This window comes from Gopherus flavomarginatus, chromosome 3 (assembly GCF_025201925.1).
Source record: "Gopherus flavomarginatus isolate rGopFla2 chromosome 3, rGopFla2.mat.asm, whole genome shotgun sequence".
Lineage (NCBI taxonomy): Eukaryota > Metazoa > Chordata > Testudines > Testudinidae > Gopherus > Gopherus flavomarginatus.
This window is the reverse complement of record NC_066619.1, coordinates 187,178,643-187,197,246: the sequence shown is the minus strand read 5'-3', so window position 1 is coordinate 187,197,246 and position 18,604 is coordinate 187,178,643. Positions and strand designations below refer to the sequence as shown.

The window sequence follows — 18,604 nt, the reverse complement described above, 5'->3', positions numbered from 1 at the left end:
GCAGTATAATAATTGGAAGTTGAAGCTCGACAAATTCAGACTGGAAATAAGGCACAAAGTTTTAACAGTGAGGGCTATTAACAGTGGCAAAGCCAGGTTTTAGCAGCAGGGAGAGCAAACAAATAAAAACAGGCGCCACCTGCTGTGAAGAAAAAAAAACAACCCCGACTGACCCGTAGCGGCTGAAGGCATCGCCGCCGAAGTGCCACCGAAGACCTGGAGCACTGCTGGGTGAGTAAATATTTTAAAAGGCGCCGCTTTTCTGCTCAGTGGGAACGGCCGCTCCCCCTGCTTCCCCTCTAGCTGAGCTACTGGTTATTAACCACTAGAACAATTTACCAAGGTGTCATAAACAGATAGTTAAGGGTTAATGCCTCTTTTACCTATAAAGGGTTAAAAAAGCTCAGTAAACCTGGCTGACACCTGACCAGAGGACCAATAAGGGGACAAGATACTTTCAAATCTTGGTGGGGGGAAGTCTTTTGTTTTGTGTTCTTTGTTTTGGGGGTGGCTCGCTCTTGGGACTAAGAGGGACCAGATGTCAATCCAGAGTCTCCAAATCTTTCTGAATCAGTCTGTCATGTTTCAAAGTTGTAAGTAACAGCCAGGCAAGGCATGTTAGTCTTATTTTTGTTTTCTCAACTTGTAAGTGTTCCTTTTTGCTGAGAGGATTTTACCTCTGTTTGCTGTAACTTTGAACCTAAGGCTAGAGGGGGTTCCTCTGGGCTATATGAATCTGATTACCCTGTAAAGTATTTTCCATCCTGATTTTACAGAGATGATTTTTACCTTCCTTTCTTTAATAAAAGCTTTCTTTTTAAGAACCTGATTGATTTTTCCTTGTTTTAAGATCCAAGGGGATTGGATCTGGACTCACCAGGAATTGGTGGGGGAAAAAAGGGGGGGATGGTTAAATTCTCCTTGTGTTAAGATCCAAGGAGTTGATCGGTGTTCACCAGGAACTTGATGAAAAAGCCTCTCAAGGCTGCCCAGGGAGGGAAAGGTTTTGGGGGGACAGGAAGTGTTCCAGACACTGAAATTTCTGGATGGTGGCAGTGTTACCAGATCTAAGCTAGTAATTAAGCTTAGAAGTGTCCATGCAGGTCCCCACCTCTGTACCCTAAAGTTCAGAGTGGGGGAGGAGCCTTGACACAAGGGGTGTGGTAGATTGTCCATTTTTGGCAATTTTAAAATAAAAATTGAATGTTGCTAAAATCTGGTCTAATTCAAACAGCAGTTGCTTCAGGGAAGTCCTCTAATCTGTGTTTATAGGCGATCAAACCAGTTGATCACTGTGATCTCTTCTGACCTTAAATTCTATGATTAGGACTATTCACAAGCCACACAGTTAAGCACCTGCACAAATCTTTGAAGAATTGGGGTGTCACTGATTACTTCTAAACTGAGCCCATTTTGAGATATAAAAGTATTTTCTAACCAGCAGCTTTTCACGTTCACCCAGGGATTTGAGAGTCAACCTGGACTCTTATTGCACAATATGTAGACTAGTAGTGTCTACAGGCCAAATATCAAAGGTATAGCCATGTTAGTCGGGATCTGTAAAAGCAGCAAAGAGTCCTGTGGCACCTTATAGACTAATAGATGTATTGGAGCATGAGCACGCATCCGACGAAGTGGGTATTCACCCAGGAAAGCTCATGCTGCAATATGTCTGTTGGTCTATAAGGTGCCACAGGACTCTTTGCTGCTTTTACAGACCAAATGAGGCCCTCAGTTACACCCGTGCTGCAGTGGCTTCAGAAGGTGCACCCACAGATAGCTAATTGGAACTTAAACAAGTCTGTTAGTGACTCACAAGAAGTAGAATCCAACTTCCTCTGTGGTGACTTGGCAGGGTTAATGAGCATAAAAAGCAACTTACAATGAGGACTACACAGGGATTTCTCTGCTCCCTCTTAATTCTGTGTGTGGTTCTTGGGGTACCCAGGACTGAGTTACCTCCATCGTGAGGGAGTCTCATGTGTGGTAACTGGGTGTTAGTTCCCCAACATCACCAGCTTATTACTCGCTCAGTGTTGTCCTCTGGGCTATGCCAGCCTTGTCTTCACCTTGTAGGTTAACAAGAGGTGCACCAGAGTCCCTTTGAATTGTTGCCCTGTGATATCTAGTCGCTAACATGAGCTACTCAGAGAACCTCTGCCCCCAGGAGCAGTGTACCCAGTTTAATAAGCTCTTGTGTTTAAACACACACACACTCACATTCTCTCTCTCTCTCTCTCTCTCTTTGTAATACAGTGTTTCTCAAACTGGGGTTGCCGCTTGTGTAGGGAAAGCCCCTGGCGGGCTGGGCCAGTTTGTTCACCTGTCCCCGTCTGCAGGTCCGGCCGATCGTGGCTCCCACTGGCCGCGGTTCACTGCTCCAGGCCAATGGGAGCTGCTGGAAGTGGTGTGGGGTGCGGGACTTACTGACTGCTGCTTCCAGCAGCTCCCGTTGGCCTGGAGCAGCGAACCCCAGCCAGTGAGAGCCGCGATCGGCCGGACCTGTGGACCGGCCAGGTAAACAAAACAGCCTGGCCCGCCAGGGGCTTTCTCTACACATGTGGTGACCCCAGTTTGAGAAACACTGTTGTAATAAAACAAAAGTAGGTTTATTTAAAAAATATTGGAGAGGTAACTAGAAGCAAGTGCTTGAAACAAATGGTTACAATACAAAACAGGATAATATGTGCGTGATGGGTTCCCACCATGGCACCACTTGGAACTAGGATACCACTGAATCTGCTTGTCCCCCCAGCCTGCGTTCCCCTTACTCTGTGCTGCTGTGACAGGCCCTCAAACCCCTTTCCAGCACACACACACACAGATAGAGACGCACCCAGATGCAGCTATATTCACATGGATGCTGAGATCAGCTCTGCATGGGAGAGTTCAGCTAAGGAATTGCCCAACTTGCAAGTGCACATCACCTCTGGAGTGTAAACCCCAAATTGTATTGTCTTGCGCTGCACAGAGAATTTATACAGGGTAAAATCATAAAATTCGCCCTCTCCCTCAATGTGGAAAGAGGTATGCAACAGCTTTCTGCCCCATGTATGAGTTCCACACTTGTTTTAGAGACAAAACAAGACAAGTTTATTAACTGCAATAGATAGATTTTAAGTGACTATAAGTGATAGCAACCAGATCAAAGTGGATTACCTTAGTGAATTAACAAAAACTGCAAACTGAATTTAACACAATAGGTAGGCTATGACTTAGCAAATCCTCACACTGAGTGATAAACAGGCTGGCAGATTCTTAAAGCACAAGTTGGCTTGGCTTTCCCATGTTTTCATACACAGGCTAAAAATCCTTCCAGCCAGGAACCATCCATTCCCACAGTTCAGTCCTCAGGTATTTCCAGGTGTGTTGTTGTAGAGAGAGTGAGGTGCTCCCAGGATGTCATTTTCCCCCTTTTATATCTTCTCCCCACTTGCTGGAAAGCTCTCTTGCTGTGACCTGGGTCAAACAGTTCCCATTTGTAGTGCTATCTCTGAGAGGTTTCCATTGTACACAGTTCCTTGGGTAGTCTTTGTGTTTGTGTGCATTTCCTCAATAAGCCATTAACATTGGCCTTTTTACTGTCGTACCTGAAAGGCTGTTTGTGGATGTTTTCAACCTCAGGACATGTTTCAGCAACACATACGTAGCCAAACTTAATAACTTCACATACAATTCAACGAGATATTACTGTCTAGCAGATCAAGATTTTTAGAATGACACCTCACAAGGCATACTTTGTATAAGACATATCCTAATTACATGACAGTGGTGAATATTGGTGTGCCAGCATGTCACAATGTGAACCTGCATCTACACTTAACAGTTATCTTTCCTATCTAAAAGTAGGTTTTCCCTCCCATCCCCAAAGTTCAATCTGGTGCAGAGCTGGCTGATTTCAGAGGAACTAGTATCCAGTTTTTCATGAGAATATCTTTACTCCCACCAGTGGAAGGATTCAGAGGTTCTTTCTCCCAGCTCTCATATACGGAATCAGTCTCTTGTTTTTATTCACAGACAGGATGAACTTCTGTCTGTTGTAATTTTCCTTTTTTACCTCCCACATGTTTAGATTATTTGCCATTATCTTTTGGATGGAGCAAGAACAGACAGTCGAGCCTTGCAATATATCACCAACCAGCCAGAGCAGTGTGACAAGTCCCTACTGCTTGAATGAAGCACCAGAGACATTGTCCCCTGGTGACTAAGCCATGAAACATGCTTCCAATATAAAATCCATTATTCCAGAAATATTACCCATACAAACATCTCACAATGATTATGAATTTTGTGAAGTTATGAGCTTTCTGTAGATACCTTAGATGCTACTATTTATGGATAAATATCTTGCAAGATGTTTGGTGTAGTGAGTTTGTCGAGAGTGAGATAAGAGTTGTTGGCAAAACGGGACCCCTTTGTCAAGGAGCCTCTGTCACGATGTTTCCATAGATATTTCAGCAGTCTCCCCAGATTTCCCCTCCCCCCACCTCCGCCCGTCACGCGCACACACTGACTTTCTTTAAGGTTGCCTCTGTAGTATGGCTGTCAATGGAGAATACCTCAAACATCCTATGATTCATGGTTTAGAGCTCTTTTTTAAAATACATTCAAGCATTTAAAGTATGGCCCTCCCTAAAATGTACAGTAAAAATGACACTTCCTTATTCCACAGATCTGCATCCTGTACACATTCAGATGTAACTGCCGATAACTATGCAATTTTTGGTACTTGTAGTAATACATTACTTGTTGGAGGGGCAGTGTAAGATCATTGATGTTCCTAGCTATTAATATCCTTACTTATAAGTGTTGTGGTTTTGTAAATGATGTGATAGGCAAATACTTTGTTGTTCAATAACTCTAATTAGTTTTGGAAACAGCTTTTGTGTTTTGGAATAAGAATCTTGCTGTGGAGGGAGGTCTCTCCACGTCTGGAGTGGAGAGGGAGGTCAAAACTTTTGGAAGATGAGAACAGGGGCGGTTATAGGTATTTTGCTGCCCCAAGCATGGCAGGCAGGCTGCCTTCGGCGGCTTGCCTGCGGAAGGTCCCCGGTCCCACGGATTTGGCGGCATGCCTGTGGGAGGTCTGCTGAACCCGCTGGACCAGCAGACCCTCCGCAGGCATGCCACCGAAGGCAACCTGCCTGCCGCCCTCGCAGTGACCAGCAGAGCGCACCCCCATGCCTTGCCACCCCAGGCACGCACTTGGCATGTTGATGCCTGGAGCTACCCCTGGATGAGAAGCAACATCATCAAAACTCTGGGGAGACAGAAGTTGAAGGATAGTTATGGTGTTAGAAGGTTTGTGTATAAGAAATGTTCTATAAAGGGGACAATAAGGCCTTTGTGCAAGCACAGATTTTATTTTCTGTTTCTAGGTTCTGCAAGTGTTATGACCCAAACAAATGTACCTTACTTTCCCAGCACATGTGCATGTGTGTTCAGGAGGAGGCTTGTTCCAGGGGGTATGATGCTAAAAGGCGACTGTGTGATGCTGAAGGAACCTAGAATAAGAGGAGGAGGAGAAACAAATAGGGAAAGTTAATAGTATTCTGAGTGCTAATTCCTGTTACTTGTGAAAGACAGTCAAAAGAAATTTTAAAAGCTATTTCCTCTGGGGCAGAAGAAGAGCAATAGTTCCTCTTCACTAACAGTCAAATATCCCACATAGGCAAGACAGTTCTTTTTCTGCCAGTATTTCTCAGTTCTTCTAGAGAAATAATTGTTTTAGGGCCAATGTCTGCAGGAGCTTAATGGCTATCTTAATGGCTTAAAGATGAGCAGCAGATCAGTCTAATATGATTCTTGCTTCAAGTCAGGGAAAAAACTTGAGGTGAAGTATTTATACATTCTTTCAAAGTCTTGGGCTGGCTGTGTGGCCTCAACTGCTGTCCTTTACAAGGCATGTCATGTCCTATCTAGATAAGCTCATAACAATCTGTAGCAAACCCTTCTCCACTAACTGGTAGGATTAGACCTTTTAAGTAGTCAAGGGTACACTGAGGTCTGCTTCAGCCACTCTCCACTATGAAGGAAGCAGAAATGAGGGTAGGCAGTTGGGCTTGGAAGAGTGAATGACTCAGTGTACAATACTCTGTTACTTGTGAATAATATGCTAAGTGCCTTGTTTACTTTTCTATTGTCAAGTGACACTTGTCAGTATCTGCCCCTTTTGCCTCTGAATTTGTTGCACCCTAACCAGATTTCTGTTGTATCATTTTCCTGGTATTTTGCTTCACTTAGGCAAAGGGCTCTGTTTCATATTAAATTAATGAAAGATATATTTTATTTAGATACAGATTTCAGAATAAGAAAATAGGGAAGTAATATCATACATGTGGAATCACTGATTCAGAGTGATCTAGATAACTTGGTAAACTGGGCGCAAGCGAATAATATGCATTTTAATACTGCCAAATGTAGACATATACATGTGGGAACAGAAAAGTAGGCCAGCCATACTTACAGGATGGGGGAAGTCTATCCTGAGAAGCACTGACTCTGAAAGAGATTTTGGGAGGAAAGGGGCTGGCTACTCAGCTGAAGGTGAGCTGCCAATGTGATGCTGTGGCCAAAAGAGCTAATGCAATCCTGGGATTCATAAACAGAGGAATCTCGAGTAGGAGCAGAGAGGGTGTTTTACTTCTGTATTTGGCACTGGTCTGACTGCTGCTGGAATACTGTGTCCACAGTTCACTGAACCCTCCTCAATTTATCAACATCCTTCTTGAAGAGCCACAAGAATGATTAAAGGATTAGAAAAGCATGTCTAATAGTAATAGACTCAAGGAACTCAATCTATTTAACAACGAAAAGATTAAGGGATGACTTGATCAGTCTATGACCTACATGGGGAACAAATTTTTAATGATGATGGACTCTTCAGTTTAGCAGAGAAGAATATAACGTGATCCAATGGCTGGAAGTTGAAGCTATACAAATTTAGTTTGGAAATGGGTAAAAAAAAAATGTAGTGGTGGGAGTAACTAACCATTGGAACAGTTTATCAAGGGTTGTGGTGGATTCTCCATCACTGACCTATTTGAAATCAAGATTGGATGTTTTTCTTAAAATATGCTCTAGGAATTATTCTGGGGAAGTTCTGTGGCCTGTGCTATGCAGGAGGTCAGACTAGATGATCACAGTGGTTCCATCTGGCCTTGAGACCTATTGTACTCTGAGTGTACCACCCAGGAGAGAGGTTGGCCTCCTGGTTAAGTTACAAGAGTGGGACTCAGGAGACCTCTGCTCCTTCTCCTGTGTGGTCTTGGATACTTCTATGCCTCAGTTTCCTCACGTGTAAAATGGAGCTAATAAAGTTTACCAATCTGGCCTATGTATGGTGAAGGTCCAGTCATTAGTGATTGTTCCCACTCAGGTGTTAGGTGTTGAATGTCTACAAATAAATAGTATTTTCCTGGCAGAGTATAGGATTTTGCCCATAATATTAATGTCAAGGTCAGAAATAAGGGCTCATTCATCATGAACTAAAGTATTAAAAAAAATCTTAAGCAAAAAAGGACCATAACACCATGAGACTTTAGGAAAATGTTCATGTTTCAAGAGTTAAATCTATTTAGAAATGTTTTGTTTTACTAGATGGGCTATTGGCCTACTGCGTGGACATACTTCCCCAATTGGCTTCCTGTGTATAGCTGATGGCAACACAAAGCTCTTCTCAGTCTCCATGGACTGCACTGTTAAGGTGAGTAGTTGTGCTCTCAGTAAGGCCTGGTCCACACTACACAGTTAAATCGATTTAAACAGCTTTAAATCAATTTAACTCTGTACCCGTCCACACTACAAGGCACTTTAAATCGATTTTAAGGGGTCTTAAAATCGATTTCTGTACTCCTCCCCAACGAGAGGAGTAACCCTAAAATCGATATTACTATATCGATTTAGGGCTAGTGTGGACGGAAATCGAAGTTATTGGTCTCATTCCTTTAATGTAGCTACCCAGGGTGCACCACTCCGGAAATCGATTGGTAGCCTAGGACCATGGACGCACACCACCGAATTAATGTGCCTTAGTGTGGACGCATAAAATCGATTTTATAATATCGGTTTTATAAAACCGGTTTTAGTAATTTCGATTTTATGCTGTAGTGTAGATGTGGCCTAAGCTGTAGAGTTTCCAGATATCAGTATGGAAACCCAGGCATATAATGCAGCAATTCAGGAGGTGCAGGGCTCAAAGGAAAACAGAAATTTGATTTAATCTCACCTTGTTTCATCCATTTCAATATTTGCTTGAGCCTGACAAACATTAACCTGAGATAACAGCATCATGTCTGTAAGTGTTGCTAAAATTCATTCAGAAATAACTGGATCACACAAATACCAATGGGTTAGATTGTCCCTTACTGTCTTTGGTCAGTGCTTAGCCATATGAGTTATGAGACTACCTGGCTGAGGACCAGTTCACCTGTGTAAGATGTTCATAACCTAGCCATAAAAGGTTAAATCTGATGTATGAAGACTACAATGATAAGTACGCTAAAAGTCAAATCCTGCAAGGAGCGGAGAGCCTCGTATATAGTGTTTATCATCCTCAACTCAGAGATATACAGCAATGTTCCAAAAAGGACAATATTTTTGGAGTTTAATGTTTCCAACCCCCCTTCCCCTCCCCACCCATATAATTTGAAAGCTTATTTTAGGTATATTTAGATGAGGTATGATGTGGAGCCATCAAATGGTGCCATAGGCCTGTATGCAAAGTGAAACAATGGTACCCAAAATGAATCTTTTTGCATTGTTCCTGAAACACTGCAACATGACTGATAACAAGTTTTTACTGTTTAAGTTAATTTCAACATCTTAATATGGTGTTTGTCATGTGGTAGCTTTGCCCAATAATGTATTAAAAGATTTGTATTAGTTTGCATGAGCAAATCTCTCTTTTCAGAAATAATGAAGCGGTTAAGCATGTGGCAAAATGGCAAATATCAACATTTTGAAATATACTAACATGAAATGTTTTCACAGCACATGTTCTCAGTTGTATCTTAAAAGTATCTCAAGTGATCCTGAGTCTTCTATATTTTCAACTGAAATTTGCAGACCAGATCAATCTCACACTGAAGGCTATGCACCAGTCGCAGAAGACTGCATGCTCATGGTTTGTACAGCATAGTGGATAGATAAAAATGTACATGGATTCCTAATGTATTCCTTCTCCATTGGTAAACTTTTGTACATGGTAGTCTGCCTGGTAGAAGGTTTTAATTTGCAATTGCAGTACTAGTCTTTGAAACAGGCTAGAAACTAGCTTTTTAGTTCAATCACATGTACGCATAGGTCAATAGTACTGTTAGAAATGACAATACACGGCGTCCTATTATGAATATGCAAAAGCTATGAGAGAAAGAAATGTTCTAACAAGAAGTAGTGAAGATAAAGTCCACAAACAAGTTCTTGCCTCCAACATGGTCTTCATCCCTTGTCAATGCAAAGCTTTTACCAACCGTGTCATCAACATTGACAAGCCCATTTGACCCTGAATCACATCCAGAGGTGCTTATCCACATATCAGCTGGACTGCATATAACATCAAATGCATTAGAGTTTCTACTGAATATAGCAGATGTTTGTGAAAAACAAATGGAGAGATTTGAGAGGTGATGTTGGAATTACTGATAACATTTGAAATTAATATTGATATGGGAGACACCAGACAAACCATAAATTATTTTTAAGGCCAAATGGTATTTTATATAATTGCTCTAAACATGCTTAGCAGCTTAAAAATAAGCAGTCACTACACCCAGTACAGTAGTAAAGTATTCATAAGCATATGATCAGTATATTTACAGATAAGTCAGACCTAGGGAAAATCACTTCTTCCTGGTATGCTCCAGCATGATCAGGCAGGGTCTGACAAAGAACCTTCAGATTCATGGCTCTCTTTATACCCTTCAGTTAACTTGCTGACTTCAGTGAAAATCCAGTTTGAAGCTGTTTGTCCTTGTGACTTTCCTCCTCCCCATCCTTGCTTATCAGCAGAACAGTGGGAAAGTTTGTGTTTGCTTCTTTTAGGACAGTTTCTTTGTCTTGTTATGGTAGCTTTTTATTTTATTAGTTACTTTTTTAATCATACCTTCCTCCTACGGTACAAACAAGTGGTACTACTCATTATTCTCAGGACCTTCCTTTTTTTTGTTGATTAGGGTCTTTTTCTGCTTACTAGCCACAAACTATGCCAAAAGACCAAATTTAAATCTGGCAAAAGAGGGACAATTGCAGCAGCATCGATCCAGAAATTTTCTGCAGAGCTTTGTCCTTAGCAAGTTGCGTCAATGGCAAGTGTTCTTAGTAACCTAATAGAATCTGTGTGCATATCCCTCTTCCATGCTGATGGAACAATGAGAAGAGCAGACAAAAGCTGAATTAGGGCAGACAAAAGCTGAATTAGGGCATCAGCTGGAATCTCAAACTGAAAGAATATTTGAGCAAAGAGTATGCAACAAAGAGACCACAGTGCACGTGAGAGGTACTCTGGTTGTCATACAAATGATGGCTGCAGACAGATTCCACACATTCAGTGAATTGGGTGCTGAGTACCAGAAATAGGTCCTAAAAGGATTTGACAAAGCTAGTTTTGTCATTGAAGTATTTGACAGATCTGTATTTCACAGTCACTCTGAAAACTGCAGAAAGACAGCACTGGACAGGATCTAAGGTTGGATGCAAGAAATACAGAAGAAAAAATTTAAATGTGGCATCCAACAATCACTAGTAAAATGTCTCTGAATATATGGTTCAGAATCTTACCTGAGAGTGTAGAAGTTTGCCCAGCAAAAACACTGCTTACTGGAGGCTTTTCCAATGATGAAATAACAAAGTCCATTACCAGTAGAAGTGTTGAAGCCCAAGATTTGTACAGTACTCAAGAGGAAGCAGCCACAAGGATACTTCTGCATGTTGAACATGCCAATATGGCTTTTTGATCTCTTGGTGTCAAAGGAACCATAGTAATTAGGTCACCTAATAGAGATGTTTTGGTCCTTGCTGTTCACTAATTTCCAAAAATGGAACACATAACATGTGGATCGAAACAGGCACTATTACCAACACAATTGACAAGTGTCACCTCATACTGGTGCATGCAATTTGTGATGCACTCACTCCTGACTTCAGCAGTGTGCTGCAGTACACACTGTGTTGCAGTACACACATTAGCACCATGTGATTGCATCATTTCTATTTGGTACTGGATGGTGGGGGGAGGGGAAGATGTGAAAACAAAGGGAATTTACGACTTCAGAGATCTTGCCAGATTGGGAGAGAGTGACAGACAAGCTGCAACTTCTGCAGCTCGGAGGTTGGTAGCAATGCTGTATGACCAGAGCAAAAAATAATAGACCCAGAGAGACCTGAATTGCTTGGGCCTCAATCTAGCCATCAAAAAGGACAAGTCACTGGGCAAACTTCCAGCATGACATGAAGAACATGTCAAAATTGCATCTTGGCAAACAAAGATTTGGATGCCTTCTCACATAAATAAAGATGATACTGGATCACCCTTGCAACATGAATAGAAAAAAGTGGAGGATGAACTACTTCCTGTATTCTTCTAGTGCTCAACGCCATCTGACCTTCTGCAATAAGTTATTTGTGCCTATACTAGTAGGGATGGGTGCACAATCATCTTTGTCTGTAGTCGGAACAATATTCCCTGCACAGTACTGTTATTTGCCAAGGCAATAAATACTGTGGTAACTCACTCTCCAACAGATCAGAATGATGAAGATGATGATGATGATGACTAGGAATGTCACCAATACTATTACATTTCATTTATTATTAGATTGTTGCAGTGATGCTTTGAGATCAGAAAAATCCAACTTTGTCCTGAAATAGAGTCATCAACTAAGACATGAAAATATTTTAAAGTGGTCATTTTAGCATGTTGATGGTGTCATTGTTTATCCCCATTTCTATGGTAATGGCATCACTTGACAGCTCCATATCACACCTCATCTTAACATAAACATAGTAAGTTTTCAAACGATGTGCATGTGTGTAGCAAGGGTACACTAAGTCAACCAAATCAGCGATGTCTGCCAGTCACCTATCACCCTGGCCTAAGTGGTAGTTGAATACTCTTCAACACCTTTCAGTGTTGAACCCTAAATACTTAGGATAGAAAGATGTTCAGCAGGTGGGAAAAAAATCTCTAATATGATGTCCTTTTTGTAAGACATGTATTGACTTTAGATTACCCACCACCTGGGTCTCTTCCATCTTAGTATGACTTTTAGTCTTATACTAACTATATCATTAGTTTGTTTGATGGTTGAATTGCGTCTGCCTGCCTCACGTGGCTTTGACAATAGATGTTATAGAGTATGGCCCAATTTTGCTCTCGAGTTTTCTCAAATTAGGCAGTAGCAACTGAGAGAAGAATTTGATCCCATTAATCAAGGCTGATGTTTTCACTTGATATATTCCTGTGCCTTTCTTCCAGCCCCCACAAACTGTGAACATGTGAGAAGTTTTATTTTGTAAGGTAGTGTATTCATCACCCTTTTGTCAGGGTGTGATGCTGCAAACGGCCCTCATTTCTAGCATCTCCTGCTGGCAGTCTGCCTCTCACCAAGCCTTCAGTGGCTTGGCCCTCTGGCCAAGTCACAAAACTCAGTGTCCTTTGGGGGTAACAAAAGGTCCAACTGAAAGTCTAAGCTAAACATCCAAATAATTCTTTGGCTCCTCTTGGGTTATACTGAAGTGTTCTTACTGCCCCCACCCCCACTCCAGGGCCTCCTCCATGGGCACCTAATCTACTCCTGCAGTTGGGCTTATATCTAGGATGACCAGATAGCAAGTGTGAAAAATCAGGACAGGGGAAGAGGAGGGGTTAATAGGCACCTATATAAGAAAAAGCCCCAAATTTCGGGATTTTCACTATAAAATCAGGACATCTGATCACCGTACTTACATCCCCCCTTCCTTAGGGGCTGATAGGGGAACTCAGCCCCATCTGCTACTCTGGGTTCCCTTCCAGCTCTATTAAGCAGCCTGGTCAGCTTCTTCAGACATGCTGCTGTTTCCTGCCTATCACCCCCTTTTTGCTGCTTCCCTGCAGCCTGTGCTTAAAACAGCCTTCCTTTGGTTCTCAGGCCTCTGGGTTTTTGCTTCTCTGCTGAACTGATAAGTATTCTGCCCCTCTCAGGCTCTATTAAAATGCTTTTACTGACCTTACCTCAAGGCCGCCCACAGTAGCCTAACCTGCTCTTGCAGAATTCTTCCTATGTTGCTTCTTGTCTTAGCAAGCTCTCCCTCGCTGCCTCCCTTCCCCAAGTATGTTGTCAGCTTCCTCTAGCACTGACCAGGAGCTGGGAGATCCCTGTCTCAAGGTGCCTGCCAACAGGAGCCTGACCCTCCACCCAATGCATTCTCCTACCTCCTCAGCAGTCTGTTTCCCCCAACTTTACCTCTCTGCTTATACAGTCTTCTCCCAACTCTTTCACAGCTGTATTGGCAACTTAATGATAATTAGTGCCATCAGCTAGAGGCAAGCTGCTAGTCACAAGCAAGGGCCAGCTATTCTGCGGCATATTTCTGGAAGTGACTGAAAAAAAGATGGTTACTTACCTTTGTAACTGTTGTTCTTCGAGATTTGTTGCTCATATCCATTCCAGTTAGGTGTGCGCGCGCCGCGTGCACATTCGCCGGAAGATTTTTACCCTAGCAACACTTGGTGGGTTGGCTGGGCGCCCCCTGGAGTGGCGCCACTAAGGCATCGGATATATACCCCTGCCGACCCAACCGCCCTTCAGTTCCTTCTTGCCAGCTACTCCGACAGTGGAGAAGGAATGCGGGTCTGGAATGGATAAGAGCAACACATCTCGAAGAACAACAGTTACAAAGGTGAGTAACCGTCTTTTCTTCTTCGAGTGCTTGCTCATATCGATTCCAATTAGGTAATTCCCAAGCCTTACCTAGGTGGTGGGGTCGGAGTGAGATATTGCAGAATGCAAAACTGCTGAGCCAAAGGCTGCATCATCTCTGGACTGTTGAACCAGAGCATAATGTGAAGCAAAGATGTGGACCGAAGACCAGGTAGCTGCGAGACATCTCTCCTGGATAGGAACACAAGCCAACAAGGCGGCAGATGAAGCCTGAGCCCTGGTAGAATGCATGGTGATGTGGCTTGGGGAAATATGAGCCAAATCATAACAAGTGCGGATGCATGCCGTCACACAAGATGAGATCCTCTGAGAGGAAACAGGTAGGCCTTTCATTCAGTCTGCTACCGCGACAAAGAGTTGGGGCATTTTACGAAAGGGTTTTGTCTGCTCAATATAAAATGCGAGTGCTCTACGGATGTCCAGGGAGTGCAGTTGTTGCTCCCGTTGCGTTGAGTGTGGCCTCGGGAAGAAGACCAGGAGAAAGATGTCCTGGTTAACATGAAAGGCCAAAATCACCTTAGGGAGGAATGCCGGGTGTGGCCGCAACTGCACCTTGTCCCTGTGGAACACAGTGTACGGCAGATCCACTGTAAGAGCCCTAAGCTCGGAGACTCGTCTGGCCGATGTAATGGCTACGACGAAAGCTGTCTTCCAAGACAGGTAGAGTAGCAAGCAGGTTGCTAACGGCTCGAATGGGGGAGACATAAGCCTGGTTAAAACCAGGTTGAGGTCCCAGGTCGGGGCTGGGCGGCGTACTTGGGGGTATAAGCACTCCAAGCCCTTGAGGAACCTCGAAACAATAGGGTGTGAGAACACAGAATGGCCATCTTCCCCTGGGTGAAAGGTAGAGATTGCTGCCAAGTGTACCCTCAGTGATGATACTGCTGGGCCCTGCTGTTTGAGAGACCAAAGGTAGTCCAAAGTAGAGGGAATCGAGACCTCAGTGGGAGTAAGATTTCGCACCAGCAGGAGAAACGCTTCCACTTGGGCAGATATGTTGACTGGGTGGAAGTTTCCTGCTACCCAGGAGAATTTGTCGTACTGATGCACAGCAACGTAACTCTGACTGGTTTAGCCATACCGTAAGGTGAAGGGCCTGCAGGTCTGGGTGGCGAAGCCTGCCGTGGTCCTGAGTTATGAGGTCTGGGTGGAGTGGCAGGGTAATTGGGTTGGCTATTGACAGGTCGAGCAACGTGGTGTAGCAGTGCTGCCTGGGCCATGCTGGAGCGATCATGATTAGGCGCACTCTGTCCCTGCAGAGTTTTAGCAGGACCTTGTGAACCAGCGGGAACGGTGGGAAGGCATAAAGCAGCTGGCTCTTCCACAGCATCAGGAAAGCGTCGGAGATCGATCCCGGAGAGAGATCTTGGAAGGAGCAGAACATCTGGCATTTCCTGTTTGCGTGGAAAGCGAACAGGTCTATGTGGGGAAATCCCCACTTCTGGAAAACAGAATGAATAATGTCCGGGCGGATCGACCACTCGTGAGACAGGAAGGACCTGCTGAGTGGATCCGCCATAGTGTTCCGAACCCCTGGGAGAAAGGACGCTACCAGGACTATTGAGTGGACTATGCAAAAGTCCCAGAGTTGGATGACCTCCTGACAAAGCGGGGAGGATCGTGTCTGTAAACACTGAGACACAACTGCCTTGTAAATGTTGCTGGAACGCCTGGCATGCCAGGCGGACTGCTCTCAGTTCTCGGACATTTATGTGTAATGCCAGCTCCTGAGATGATCAGAGGCCTTGAGTACGAAGGTGTCCGAGGTGAGCACCCCAGCCGAGAGATGACGCGTCCGTCGTCAGGGACATTGAGGGCTGGGGCGGATGGAACGGCAGCCCTGTACACACCAGGGAGGGAGTTAGCAACCAGTCTAGGGAGCCTAGAGTGCTCTGGGGAATGGTGACTATCGTGTCTATTGGGTCCCTGCCCGGGCAGTATACCGAGTTGAGCCAAGCTTGGAGAGGATGGAGGCGGAGTCTGGCGTATTTCGTTACGAATGTGCAGGCAGCCATGTGACCCAGGAGACCGAGACTAGTGTGGGCTGAAGTCGTTGGGAAATTCTGTAGACCTCTGATGATTGTTGCCATTGCCTGAAACCGCTGCTGCGGTAAGCAGGCCATGGCTAGATTGGAGTTCAGGATAGCTCCTATGAAGTCTAACCTCTGCGTGGGAACCAGAGTGGATTTTTCTATATTGATCATCAGGCCTGGACATGTGAATTGGTCCTTGACGATGCCCACAGGCTGGGTGACTTGTGTCTCGGAGCCAATCGTCCAGATACGGAAAAACGTGTATCCGACGTCGGCGGAGATAGGCAGCGACTACGGCCATACACTTTGTAAATACCCTTGGGGCTGTAGAAAGGCCAAACGGCAGGACCATAAACTGGAAGTGCTGATGGTTGGCTACCAAGCGGAGGTACCTCCTGTGTGGAGGAAAAATGGCGATGTGAAAGTACGCATCCTTCATATCGAGGGCGGCATACCAGTCTCCAGGATCCAAGGACAGGATAATGGTCCCCACGGATACCATGTCCTCGCAGGTCTAGGATAGGTCTGAGACCTCCCTTCGACTTGGGGATTAGGAAATAATGGGAGTAAAACCCCTTTCCCTTTTCGTCCTTTGGTACCTCCTCTATAGCTCCCATGGCGAGGAGTGTCCGCACCTGTTGCAAGAGGAATTGCTCGTGAGAGGCGTCCCTGAAGAGGGACGGGGTTGGAGGGTGGGAGGGCGGGGTTGAAATAAATTGGAAGTGGTACCCATACTCCACCGTGCGTAGGACCCAGCGATCTGAAGTTAACTGGGACCATGCCGGGAGGAAGTAGGAGAGACGGTTGGAAGAAGGGAGGAGAAGGATCCTGGTCTGCAACTGGTACGCCGCTCTCGGGCGCACCTTCAAAAGTTCGTCTTTGGTCCGGCTGGTGGTTTCGAGGGACCTTGATTTTGGTCTCCTTGGGGTCCTGATTGTTGTCTATGACCACCTCGGCTGCGCTGTCTGCCAAAGTCCTGTCTTTGTCTAGGCATAGAGTATGGGTGGTGAGGCTGGGGACGGAAAGACCTACGTTGGGTCACCGGCGTATGCATGCCGAGAGAGCACATTATGACCCAGTTGTCCTTCGGGCTTTGCAGCCTAGGGTCAGTCTTTTCTGAGAAGAGACCTTTACATCAAATGGCAAGTCCTGAATGGTATACTGCAGCTCCAGTGGGAGGCTTGAAACCTGAAGCCATGAGATGCGCCTCATGGCAACACCTGAGACCGGAGTCCTGGCTGCTGAGTCGGCTGCATCCAACGAGGCCTGGAGGGAAGTTCTGGCCACCTTTTTCCCTTCCTCCAAGAGGGCAGCGAACTCTTGGCAGGAGTCTTGAGGGAGTAGCTCCATAAACTTACGCACCGCCACCCAGGTGTTATAATTATAGCAGCTAAGCAGGGCTTGTTGATTTACCACCTAAAGCTGTAGGGCCCCTGCCGAGTACACCTTGCGGCCAGGTAGGTCCATTCGCCTAGCGTCCTTCGATTTCGGGGCTGGTGCCTGCTGGCCATGGTGTTCTCTCTCATTAACAGACTGGATGACTAGTGAGCAGGGGGCAGGATGGACATACAAGTACTCGTACCCTTTAGAGGTCACCATGTATTTATGCTCGACTCCCCTGGCCGCAGGAGGGATAGAGGCTGGAGACTGCCATATAGTATCGGCATTGGCCTGGATGGTCCGAATAAACGGTAGGGCCACTCTGGTGGGGGCATCCGCCGACAGAATGTCCACTACCAGGTCCTCTACCTCCTGGACTTCCTCCACCTGGAGGTTCATGTTGAGTGCTACCCTCCTCAGGAGGTCCTGATGGGCTCTCAGGTCGATTGGAGGAGGGCCCGAGGAGGATGTTCCTGCCACCGCCTCATCTGGAGAAGAGGAAGAGGAGATGCCAGGGACGAGCGGGTCCTGTGTGGCCTCTTGCTCTTAGGCGACCTCCTGCTCCAGTGGAACCTGGGAGTCCAGTGGGTGAACTGGGGCTTCCTCCGTAGCAGTCGGAGGAGGACGGCTAACTGTCGCCTCTGGTACTCGGTGCTCTGATGGGACAGAGCGGGATGGAACTACTGGTACACCTTGGGCCTGGTGGTATGCCCAAGGTGTCCAGAAAGACCACTGATGGAAGCCTTGGTCCTGGGCTTGGGTCTCTTGGAAGACTCTGGTGGGCACATTGGAATCGCGGTCCTGTGCATAAGAGCTGTCCGTGTGGGATGACACTGATGCGTGTCTGGATGACCATGGAGGGCTGAAAAGCCCTGGGCAGAGTCTCTGTCTCTAGCGGACCTTGCTGTACTCGGCACCGGGGACCAGTACTGGGAGGCATACTGGTACCGGGAACGAGATCGGGACCTGTGACTGGAGTGGTGCCAGGAGGTCGACTGAGATCTCGAGGCTCGACGTCGGGAGTAGCTACGGGAGTCACGGTGCCTGGAGCGGTACCGGGAGCTGGAGCGGTGCCGAGAGCAGCGGGCCAGCGAACGGGATACTGAATGGTACCGCAAGTGCGACCGGTGCCGAGACTGCGAGCAGCGTCGGGAACGGGAGCGCCGATGGGACCTAGAACATCTGCGGGACCACAATCGTGAACGGTGCCGCTCTGCTGTGCCGACAGAGGATGGTCTTATCAAGGCAGGCTTGCCAATAGACTGTATTACCCGC

At 45.6% G+C, this 18,604-nt stretch overlaps 1 protein-coding gene across 13 annotated transcripts in view; it reads left to right on the top strand.

Moving 5' to 3' along the window:
- The window catches only part of LOC127047713 (WD repeat-containing protein 64-like), a 110,553-nt gene that overhangs the window by 23,545 nt on the left and 68,404 nt on the right, over positions 1–18,604 (top strand). For all 13 annotated transcript variants that reach the window (XM_050946299.1, XM_050946296.1, XM_050946295.1 and 10 more), the window contains one exon: positions 7,600–7,705. In XM_050946299.1, coding sequence (XP_050802256.1) covers positions 7,600–7,705 — 106 coding nt within the window. The remainder of the gene's footprint in view (positions 1–7,599; positions 7,706–18,604) is intronic.